The 12,282-nt window shown below is 33.1% G+C and overlaps 1 protein-coding gene across 1 annotated transcript; it reads right to left on the bottom strand.

Moving 5' to 3' along the window:
* Positions 1–5,216: 5,216 nt before the first annotated feature.
* Positions 5,217–11,868, bottom strand: LOC137387838 (uncharacterized). Its single transcript, XM_068074352.1, has 4 exons — positions 11,787–11,868; positions 8,528–8,623; positions 7,111–7,829; positions 5,217–5,829 (listed from the first exon to the last, which is right to left on the bottom strand). The coding sequence occupies exons 1-4, from the start codon at positions 11,842–11,844 to the stop codon at positions 5,602–5,604; spliced, it is 1,101 nt and encodes a 366-aa protein (XP_067930453.1). The 5' UTR covers positions 11,845–11,868; the 3' UTR covers positions 5,217–5,601.
* Positions 11,869–12,282: the final 414 nt, after the last annotated feature.

The following is a 12,282-nucleotide window of genomic DNA, read 5'->3' as shown; positions in this document are numbered from 1 at the left end:
ATTGACTGCTTTCAAGAACATCAGGGATCATCATGAGTTTTGCACTTTTAGTAGGGCTTTTATAGCTCTACTAACTAATAATATACATGGATTTTAATAACTCATGACCAAGTTTTAAAAAACTCATTTTTATCTTTAATTTATCTACTATGTATCAGCGAATGTATCTACTGTGTCAGCTAATGTATCTACTATGTGTCAGCTACTATATCTACTATGTGTCAGCTAATGCATCTACCATGTGTCAACTACTGTATCTACTATGTGTCAGCTACTGTATCTACTATGTGTTAGCTAATGTATCTACTATGTGTTAGCTAATATATGTACCACGTGTCAGCTAATGTATCTACTATGTATCAAGTAATGTATTTACTATGTGTCAGCTAATGTATCTACTATGTGTTAGCTAATGTATCTACTATGTGTCAGCTAATGTATTTACTATGTGTCAGCTAATGTGTCTACTGTGTGTCAGCTACTGTATCTACTATGTGTCAGCTACTGTATCTACTGTGTATCAGCTAATGTATCTACTATGTGTCAGCTACTGTATCTACTGTGTGTCAGCTAATGTATCTACTATGTGTCAGCTAATGTATCTACTATGTGTCAGCTAATGCATCTACCATGTGTCAACTACTGTATCTACTATGTTTCAGCTTATGTATCTACTATGTGTTAGCTTATGTATCTACTATGTGTTAGCTAGTGTATCTACTGTGTCAGCTAATGTATCTACTATGTGTCAGCTACTGCATCTACTATGTGTCAGCTAATGCATCTACCATGTGTCAACTACTGTATATACTATGTGTCAGCTTATGTATCTACTATGTGTCAGCTTATGTATCTACTATGTGTTAGCTTATGTATCTACTATGTGTTAGCTAATGTATCTACTATGTATCAAGTAATGTATTTACTATGTGTCAGCTAATGTATCTACTATGTGTTAGCTAATGTATCTACTATGTGTCAGCTAATGTATTTACTATGTGTCAGCTAATGTATCTACTGTGTGTCAGCTACTGTATCTACTATGTGTCAGCTACTGTATCTACTGTGTATCAGCTAATGTATCTACTATGTGTCAGCTACTGTATCTACTGTGTGTCAGCTAATGTATCTACTATGTGTCAGCTAATGTATCTACTTTTGTTATTTCTACTATCTATGTTTTTACTATTGTTTTTAGCTAAAGAATCTTTCTTAATAGGTGTTAAGCGATGTTTGTAACGCTGGAGGCTATTAAATGATATCCTCAAAAATATTGCACTTTTCTATCTTAGCTTATTATGAAGAAATTCCAACACAGTTGATTTGTCTACTCTTTCCTTCTAACCAAGTGCAGCGAGGAGGAAAAATCAAGCAGATCAAAAATGCACATTACCAATGGTAAGTTTAATTCTTTCTTGACTATTGTAAACTTTTGAGAATGAAACTGGTTACTTGCTGTAACCATCAGATAAAAAAGGCTGGCATCTTCGGTGCTTAAGCTGGTTGATTACACAGTAATGTAACTTTTTCATCTAGCGTTGTCATCTGATCATATTGATTTTGCTGATCTCCAATGACATACAGAAGCGCTAAAACACCATATTTATCAGTGTGGCATAAAATAATTTTTAACAAAACACCAACTCACTAATAGTTAAGTGATTTAAATCTTAGGAAAAATAAGTAATTTACCTAAGGCTAGCAGAAACATATCTAAGAACATATTCATTTTCGACTGTATAATAACATATAGTTGCATTGACATGGTCATCGTGAAGAGTTAATAAGCTTTATTCATGCTTTGTTCTCTGTGTTAGATGTTTATGTACTGGTAATCCATCAGGTCAATGATGGATTTTCTATTGGTTGTGGTCTTTTGAGCATAGCTCTCTCGACCGGCAAATCCTTAGCAGTTTCCTGCTCAGCGTCAAGAAGTATAAGATAAAAGATCAAAACCATATACATGTAGTTATTAGCAAATATACTGTCCTTTACATTATGTCAAGAGTGCAGCTGTACTCTAGTAGTCTAGAAGGCTTTAACTGCAAACAAGTTGGGTTTAGAATCTTAAAGAGACCGCTAGTGGTGACAGAAAACATTTCCAACCTTAAATTGGTCTTCGCAACTTGTCGTGTCGTAAATCGTCAAGGTTTTTGCCCACTAGGCTTAAACATGCCCAGCATGTACAACATAGCCCTTAAAAAGTGTGCACAGCCTCTGCCTGTAGTAGCAAAATAAGCAGACATCAGATTCAATCTTCTAGGATTGCGCGTACTACGTCAATTGGCTCGCATCATCATCATAATTCAGCTTAACTGGTCAGATGAAAGGCAAGCTGACCAAAGAGGTATTTACCATTGTGCTGAATAATAGGAAGGTCACTTGCCAAACAAACATGCTGTATTATAATATATGGCATTTGTACCAGCTTCCGCACCATCGTATAATCCTGGCTTACTCTAATCATGCCAACCCTTTAGCCCTGCCATTACATCACCAAATAAGATAATCCTAGAATTTCATTTAATAGTCAAACTGCATATAAATAGAGGGTAACGCTGCCTAGTATTGGTAAGATGATATATAAAGAGTGGTAAAAATTATTTAATACCAACTAGCTTTTGTACATTATTGCTGTTTTGAATTATTATCTGCCTCTCAAATAGTAAGCCTATTTTACTACTGTATTACTATTTTAGGTGGGTAAGACTTTATAAACTATTAATAAAGACCTACAAACTTTCTCACATTGTAGTGAATTGTATCCCAACTTTTCTATTACTTAAAGTATGTTATTTGCAGCTTGAAATGTTTAATAATGATGAAGTTAATTTGATATTGGTAGTATTTGGTGCATAAACCAGACCAAACATTGTCTTTTCTATAAAGTTAATACATAATTTATTTATTTATGTTATTTGTTGTTAAAACTGAAAACTCAGAAAATTAATCATAAAATAGAATAAACAGAAAAGTGATCAAAATTTTATTGGCTGCTGCTATCAAGATAAATTCGAGAGGTCTGTATATTTTTTATCTAAAGACACCGTGTACCTTAGAGAGCATATATACAAGGCCAAATATTTAAAAACGATCTTCTACTGAAATAAATATTTGTCTAGCTCAAGGCAGCCATGAACTTGGAGTTATTCACTACTTGTTTCATTTCAGCAAACATTGAATGCATTTGTTATAAGGCAACCGCTTGTTTATCCTAGCTAAAAAACAATAAAAATTATTTTATACTTTAAAGCGCTTTTGATACTTCTCTAATACAGCAAAATTTTAAAGGCTCAAATCTTATGCGTTACTGACTTACTTTTTTTAATTTGTTTTCAATAAACACTTTGTTAAGTAAAAACATATCTCATGAGTCTTTAAACTTCACATTCTCAATGACTGTCATGTTAAAGGTTGACTTGCAACAAAATTCACATTACAGTTATTTGATATCATAAGATTCACCATGTCTTACTCTGTTGTGTTGTAGGTGCAAAATGTATGGGAACGTGATTAAAAGCTCTTAAAAGTTAAAAAAAGAACAGTTAATCACAGCCACACGAGACCGCCGTAGTTTGGATTCGCTTTCCAAAACGACTCAAATGGGATGTAGTTGTTACAGGATGGTTTCTGTTTACACTTTCATGCAATCTCATTCGCCGAAGTATTTTTACAAATATACTTATATTCAATAAAACCATGTCTATTGTTCTTACGCGTCTGTTTTATCATCATTGGCTCAAAGGAGTACATATTATTGTCTAATAATCACAACGAGCCTGTTGGTTACTTGTGATAATTGAAAAGTTCCGGAAAAAACTATTTTCGAAGTATTGGGTCACATGATCAGATTACGACGTGACGATTAATCCAAGCCGAAACAAAGCTGTAAAGTAGCGAGCTTCTATATTTGATACGGGGTCTTCAGTAAAACCCGAAGTGTTTGTCATAAACTAGTGCTACAATAAGTTTTATATTGAGCTTTTTATTTGCCTTTCAATTCACGTGAGAACATCACGTGACAAGACAATAACCAAACTGTAATGGATACGTCAGATAAATAAAGAGATTCCAATCTTCGGCGGCTTTTCGTTTTTGAGCTTTTAAGAGCTCATATCCTTAAAGCTGCCATTTAAGCTCTTTCTTTTACAGCACTAAAATAAATTGAGACCATCAGTTGATCTGAGCTCTGCTATATACACTTTGCTTAATCTTTATATTATTTGCTTGTAATTAAGTTACTTTACGTATCCTATTTACAAAAAATTGGTAAAATTTAATTTCTGGAAGTGATGAATGACATTCTTAAGCTTAATAGTTCTAATCTTATTTTAAAATTACATTCGATAATTAATTATTTTTGGTTGCTTTTTGACTGCAATTCTTTACAAAACTACATAACTTTGTTACCATGACGATTCTAGTATTTTGTTTGGCAGACGTTTAATGTCGTATATATACATACTCGCATGCGCAATGATTTAGCATTAGTTAAGATAAATGACAGGTGAAATATAAAACCATCATCCAACTGATCCTATTAAAAAGGTTTGTTGACAAGAAAATCAAAAAGAGGACAACTCCGATTTCAGTAGTTTGATTTGCGGTTAGACAGTGTTTCTACAAGAGCTGCATTGTATGTAGGTCGTATTATCATATCATAGAACATGCTCATTATGCAACACAGAAGGTGCAGTGTATGCTGGGTTATTACCTTACTATAAGCGTTAATCTGAGTGACATTTAATAAGTCTATTGACTGGTTGAGGGTGATGTAATGAGAGCATAAAACTTTTAAAATTCTTATTATTTAGCAGGATTAAAATGATGCCCATTGAGAAATATTCTGCTATTTTAAGTTTTTAAAAGTGCTTTTGGAAATAAGTTACTTCTTCACCAGATAGCAGGTACATAAAATAAAGCCAATCTAACAGCTCATTTAGATACATGCATCAGTTTATGGGTGGAGAAATTACAAAAGAACATAAAAACAAATAGTATAGGTGTTTGTGATCATCTTTAACGTGTTCCATTTAAATGTGTTCTCATGGACGACATGCTGAGTAAATTGCTGTATCGAGCATTGCTGCTTCAATTTACATTTTATGTTTATGCTTTCAGCATATAAGAAGTCATAGCAACATTAGTAATAGAGTATATATTATAAATAATTCGCACAGCAAACTTAGTGTAAAGAAAGAGGTTGAACTGCGCCATAAAGAAAATACTTCATAAAGAAAATATAAATTATATAAATATACGACTCATTCAGCTTTGTCTAATTAATTCAAATAATACTTTTGTGAGATTTTGTAGGGTTATTATTTTTTTTCAATCAAAAACATTGTTTTACTGGCAGAGAAAAGAAAGAATAGAAAATGCACAACCAATCACCTTATCAAAAACCACCAAAAGGCAAGACAGCGATGTCTCCTTGGTTAATCGCTTTCCCATAAATCATAATAAATGCATAGGCAAAGTGGTCACTGGGATTATCCGTGGATTAGCGTGAGATTGCACTATTTATTAACTCAGCTATCAAACTTGGTCAGATTACTACGCAAGCTGAGATCCGGTCGTGGCACTTCTACTTCGTTCCAGTTATGCTGAATCAGCAGGTACAACCGGCTCATTATTTCTCCTGTTGTTATTATTATTGTTGTTATTTCGCCGACCCAGGGTTGGCTCGGCCATCCAACTTTTGGAAACGCTCCAAGCGTTGTTCTCGAAGGGGCCAGTGGCAACTCTGAGTCTGATCTCTCTTTGTATATCTGCTGGTTCCCTCACTGTCAGCGTAGCCCGAGATGGTGTCACACGATTACCAAGTGTCTAAAACAATAAAAAACTTATTAAACAAAGTTAGAAATTTATTTATGATTTTGAAAATTATTTTTAAAGCGTATATTGTTAGAAAATATAGTGTAATTATGTGTTAGTGTAGTTGTTAGTGTATATTGGAAAACAGATCGGTTGAAACTACTAACCGATTTTTTCCTCAAATTTGACTTTTTCAACTTTAACGCTCAAGTTTTGACTCGATGTTCGTGCCGCCTTTTGCACAGTAATCATTTCACGCATCAATCATAGCCAATAATTCAATTTTTATAAGCATCTTCTATGATTTATTTTTTTCTCTAAAAATTGTTTTGTCAAATTTTGCCTAAACTTTGCTTACTGTAAGTACAGCAACTTTTAAAATCTGTACATTTTAGAGGTAAATTACCAAAATAATCTTTTAAAATGCTCTAAAAAATGTTCAGCTATCTGGAATAATACAATTTCTATTCAAATTTTTATTTAGTTTTTCACTCTGATCTTCTCTTTGTTGATGAAGAAAAACGTGATCGAGTATAAAAAAATGAAACATATCAGCTGCTCATCCTGGCAGCGATTTTTCTCAAATGCGTACTGAAAAGTGCTTCAAGTGTCTAAGTGTTCCTTATAAATGCAAAGTCAGTAAAGCTAGTAACTTATTTATTGAGTTTCAAGGCATTCCTATGGCTACACAAGCTGATTCATGGCACAAAATGTTAGGTATACTTGAGCATTTACACATGTTTGCTATTTTTTCTATAATAACTTACATGCATTTCATTTCATTCACTCAACAAATTTGTTGTGCATGGATCTTTTTGTTTCAAATTTTTTTAGGTATTGCTTTTCTGTTTTTGTTTGAAAATGAACTATGTAAACAATGGGCGAATAAGATCTGGAAATTAAAAGAAAGAATTTAACCAATGAGCCGCAAGCGATACAAAATGTCTTCAAGCTAAAACCAGCATGCTGATGTTAATTATGAATAATTGTTGGTACGTGACAAACACACCTGTATACATGCCTCGGTGCACCACAGATTACAGCTTAGCACTGAAATCAAGAAAAATTTATTTCTCTGTTGTTCTGCGTTATCGCAAGTAATTTTAACACCGACTGCATTGGCTTCTAAAAATCTTGATTCAATCATTCTACTTACCTTTTAAGCAGTGACTAACGTAGATACCAAATATATGAGATAGTAATTTGTATTATTTGAGATTCAGAAAAAAACTAGCTATGAAGGAAACATATAATAGAGAATTGCTCTAAAGTTTGTGGAAAACAAATACTTACAACTGGTAAAGAGCCTCTCTCACCAGCGTTGAATGTAAGAAAATTTCCATCGGGCTGCTGGACAGTCCATTCAAAAATAGCTGGTGGTGGTGATCCGCCAGTAATCAGAGCATTGACAGTTATCAAGCCTCTTTCTTGGGAAAGATCTCCACCGATGCTAGCGGGACCATTAAATATGCCTCCAGTAAAGCCTCCAGAGTTTGACAAAGCATCATTCCTTCCAAAGTTGTTTGGAAGGCCTCCTTGCGTTCCAAGACCATTTTGAATACCGAAACCTCCATTCTGGTTACCAAACCCACCCTGAGTCCCTAAACTGTTTTGATTGTTTAAGAAATTGGGAGTGTCAAAGTTATTACCATTCCCAAAATCTCCTGTCGAACTGGAAAAACTGTTGGAGGTAAAAACTGGTCCACTATTATCACTAAAGCTACGGCTTGTAGAGACAGGTCCTCCATTCATGCCATTGTTTCTGCCAAATTGATTTTCAAATTGATTTCCAAATTGATTTGCACTAGGTTGGCCACCAAATTGGCTTTCATCAATTTGATTTTCGTCAAACTGGTTTCCACCAAATTGATTCCCAAGTGGGTTTCCACCAAATTGATTCCCAAGCGGGTTTCCAGCAAGCTGATTTCCAAATTGGTTTCCACCAAGCTGATTTCCAATTTGGTTTCCACCGAGCGGGTTTCCAAACTGGTTTATACCAAATTGGGTTCCTCCTAAAATTAACAGGTGAACAAATCAAGACAACGTACTTTCTCAACAAAAAGAGAAATATCCTAGTTAGAAATGTGAACATTTGAGAATAAACAAAAGTATTACAAAAAAATTTTTCAAACCATATTATTTTTGGTTGCCACCCAGAGGCTTTTTTGAATTATTATTGTGACGCAGTATTTTGGCAAAAACCATAACATGTTAAAATTACTAAAATAAAAATCTGTTCAAAATTAGATTTTAACTAATCATTTTGAACTCTTTTGAACCAAAATAATACAAAATAAGTTTAATTCGGCTGTGCAATGTAACTTGGGAAATTAAAACTTTGTTTTATATCATATATTTCAATAAAATTGGAAGATATAAAATTCTTATTAACTAAATAAAGTTATTTTGTATTGTAATAAAGTCTTTAGTGGCATTAATAAACAGTTTGAAACTGACTATATTTTAAAACGCATCCATTAGTTACATTTGTGCTATATATTTTTGCAGCATCACATTTCAATATAATTTTAACTTTTGTCATTTAAACGGGTGATAGCCGGCCAAGTTAAGACAGTTAGCAGTCTGCCAGATGTAAACAGTTCTAGCAAGGCAGATGTAAGCAGCTGATATTCTGCCCGACGTACGCCGCTGACAGTCTTCAGCTGGGTTTTAGTGTAATTACCAAAATTATCACAGTATATTATCTTACCTCCTGCCAGTTGTCCAACCAAGTTGCTGAGTCCACCACGCCCGCCACCAAATCCACTACCAGAGAAACCACCCAGGCTGATTCCTCCAAATTGTGCTGAAACCAGATGATGCAACAGTAAAAAACATTCTCAATTCAAGTTACTTCTAAAATGCAATAGATGATACAATTGAAATGAATTAAAATAGATAAAACTATTATATAATAATATGACCTAATAATGATAAAGTACTAGAAATTTCCCTGTCATACAGCATACGACCAAAGTGATAATGGAAAAAATAAAGGGTACTGATGGTTGAGAAATGCAATATAAGCAGTCAAATGGCACTGCAGTGCAATAGGAGAACTGCAATGGTATTGGCAATGGTAGCTGTAATGTACTGGGTGTTATTATGTACAACAAACAGCAATAATAAAAGGAAAAAATTGTATGTTTATATCTCTTCCCTGCAACAGGAGAAATGCAATATTAGAAGTAAAATGGCAAGCTGTTGTGTAATATACACAGGCTGGGGGGCTGTATATCATTTGTCATAGCAACCAATATCAAGAAGTTGTGATATTTATCTAGATTTCTGTATTTATATCTAAAGAAATTATGATGAATTCAAAAATCTAACAGATTTTAGCTGCTTTTCATAGAATTAGATGTATATCTATAAGAAAATGTAGGCCTATTACTTAATTTTGCAGATATTAAAAATGGCTTGGCAGTACCGCGATACTAGGTACCGTGATATTGGGCACAGCAGCAGTATCATCAACAAAACCTTAAGAAAAATAATAAATGTAACATATTGCACACCATCGGCCAATATATACTTCGATCCTGTAAATTCGAATGATTATTCTTATAACTAAATATTATAATAATCTCATAAAATCGAATAATTATTCTAACAATTAAACATTGTAGTAATCTTATAAGAATCGTTAAAAAAATATAATCGTCATTTCCTTTACTTTCACTGCTTTGGACACCAGTTGGAATACCAAGGTGCTCATTATGAGTGTCCAAAATGTCAGAGTCTGATAGAACCGGCAAAAAGAAACGATTACTATTCAGTACTCCTACGTTAATCATATATTGTATCGTTAGAAATCATTAAAATAGAAAAAGAATTGTTAGAAAAATATCATCGTCATTTCTTTTACTTTTACTGCTTTGGACATCAGATGGAATACCAAAATACTCATTATAAGTGTCCAAAATGTTAGAGTCCAGTAGAATCGGCAAAAAGAAATGATTACTTTTCAATACTTCAACGTTAATTACATAAAACCTTCGGCAATTGCGCAATGTCAAAGACCGGTAAAATGTGCACGCTTCTTCTCGTGAAATGCGCACGCCTTAATGGTTCTACGCTCTGTCACACTGCCTTATCAGCGTTTTGTTGGCCGGTCTTAATTTTGATTAAAAAAGGCTTGTCAAGTTTTTATTTAATTTTTAGGCCTAATTAATCTGTCTATTTGTGTATAATCCGATCAGATGGGTTAGTTTTAGGATATTGCAGAAACTTTTCAAAGAATTGTTAACATATTTAAATAGGTTTATATGTGTTTTGTATCATTATTATACTTAAACGACTCTACAGAAAAATGGTCAAGTTTGTTGATGAGATTTCGGTACAAGGATTTGGTTACGGTCGATAGCGGTCAGTCGTTTATGAGTTGTGCGCACATATGCATTTATCATAAATCTCCCGAACAATCGCTTCGCCCGTGTAATAATAAATAATCTGTTATATTATATAAGGAATCTATTATACTATATAATATAATAGATAATACTGAAGTGAAAACTAATAAACTTGTTCTGCGCTTCAACTTTTAATACCTGCCTTAAAAATTACACAAGTAATTCACATAATTGGCAAAATAGTACAAAATGATATATGCAATAGCTGGGCACACCATTATTTTTTGAAAGCTATAGAAACAAGATTTCATCAAACTACCTTATTTTTCTTCAAGTAGCTTTGGTCAAGCTACTTGACCAGCTTGTTCTAATGTTATCATCACATATTTTTAAAAACCATTTTCAGCATGTAATTTATGCAATATTACTTATGTGATTCATGTAAGTATGTAATTTATTCAAATTCTTCCCAAACATGACTTAAGATTTTCTTCATTTTGTATCGAGTAAAAAAGTCAAATCATGTTTGTAGGGGTTAAAAACTTTTTACCAAAGCAATAGATGAAAACTTCTAAACTTGCTAGCTGGAATCTCACACTTCGATTGGCTCATAAAGTATGCCTTATTTAAAATTCTTGAATCATGAACTATAAAGTTTTACAATACTGTTTCAAAAGACCATATAGTTTGTACATACACCAGCAACAAAAGTAATACTTAGTTTTTGTTGCTTGCTGTCAAAAACGAAAAACAATTTATTGTAAGCAGTTTAACAGTTAAACTAAGCAGAAATGCTGTGTTGAAAATTCCCGATACAAAATGTGACCGAGTGTTCAGGGAAACCAACCATTTCCTACTCATCATGTCAACAGAACCGCTTATGATTGTACTAGGAAGGTATTTTAAATATTCGACTTTTTTTTTAAAACCTCTTTGAAAACAAACCTATAGCTACACAAGCCGATGTACAGCAAAGGCATTGTGAGTTTGTTTGAGTGGCTACAAATGAATGCTGGTACTTATCATATTTATACATATTGTAGATCAAATTAAATACTATTGTAACTAATAAAGTTTTATAAAAATTTAACAAACATATTGTAAACAAGGTAAAAAGCATTCTCAGTAAGTGTCTCTTTTATAATGTTCTTACAGAATATGTGAAAACAATTATACTACTTACTGGTAATTCGTACTGGGTACACCGAACATTTTGAGTTAGGCTCCATATGTAGACAGTGGTTTTCATTTAGACCAAATTATTTTTTTGTTCAAGTTCAAGCAGATTCTTTTTGTTAAAAAAGGGCGCTGACGTGGTAAGTTTGAATACCGATGTAAACCATTAGATGGCAAAGTATAATCAAAGTTTAAGGTCGAATTTTATAGTTATTTGCTGCTAAAGAGAGATAAATGTTATTTATATTTTTACAGCAAAATAAAATTAGAATAGTTTTTTAATATCAGCTTTTTTGTCTCCAGAGCACTATATTTACCTATTATTATAAATAGTTATCAAGTGTAAAGTGTGTGATGACCCATCTCACAAAAAAGTCCAAAATATTTTAAGTATAAAAACAAGTTCTATTATCAAGCTGCCAAGAATGATAAAACTCTTACCATTTATCTGACCCACTGCCAGGATGAGGCTGACTGAAGCAGCCAATGATAAGCCCATTTTGCTGTCTTCAGAAGTCTTTTTTTAAACTGCAACAGAAATTTTTACTATAACATTAAGCAGATAGTATGGTTTACAAATCAATATATACAAAAATGTAGACATTTGCCTAAAATGCTTTTGCAACACATTCTAAGATACTCCCCGTAGCATGACTCGGACAAAATAATAAATTTCTGACATTTAAATTATTATGAAACGTAGCAAAGTTATTATCATGATGAAGAAGTTTAAATGTTCAAATAAAAGTAGATATTTGCTGCCAAATATTAAAGTGAACTTACCGATGAGAACACCAGTTGAGTTCTGGATTAGAATTGAAGAAGATAAGCTTGTTTTATTCTGTCAGCTTAGTAAGTAATCCGTTGCTATGGAGATTGTTAGCGAATCTGTTGAACTGCAAAGAGTTAATCATATCATCCCCATCATCTCAACTCT

The sequence above is a fragment of the Watersipora subatra genome, chromosome 2 (assembly GCF_963576615.1).
Source record: "Watersipora subatra chromosome 2, tzWatSuba1.1, whole genome shotgun sequence".
Taxonomy (NCBI): domain Eukaryota; kingdom Metazoa; phylum Bryozoa; class Gymnolaemata; order Cheilostomatida; family Watersiporidae; genus Watersipora; species Watersipora subatra.
Note: the sequence above shows the minus strand (reverse complement) of the source record. Positions and strands in the feature narration are given on the sequence as shown.

Coding starts and splice junctions, on each gene's coding strand:
- LOC137387838 (XM_068074352.1), bottom strand. CDS start 11,844: ATGGGCTTATCATTGGCTGCTTCAGTCAGCCTCATCCTGGCAGTGGGT. Junction 8,624..11,786: donor GGCAGTGGGTCAGATAAATG/GTAAGAGTTTTA, acceptor ATCTGGTTTCAG/CACAATTTGGAGGAATCAGC. Junction 5,830..7,110: donor AGAGAGGCTCTTTACCAGTT/GTAAGTATTTGT, acceptor TTATTGTTTTAG/ACACTTGGTAATCGTGTGAC.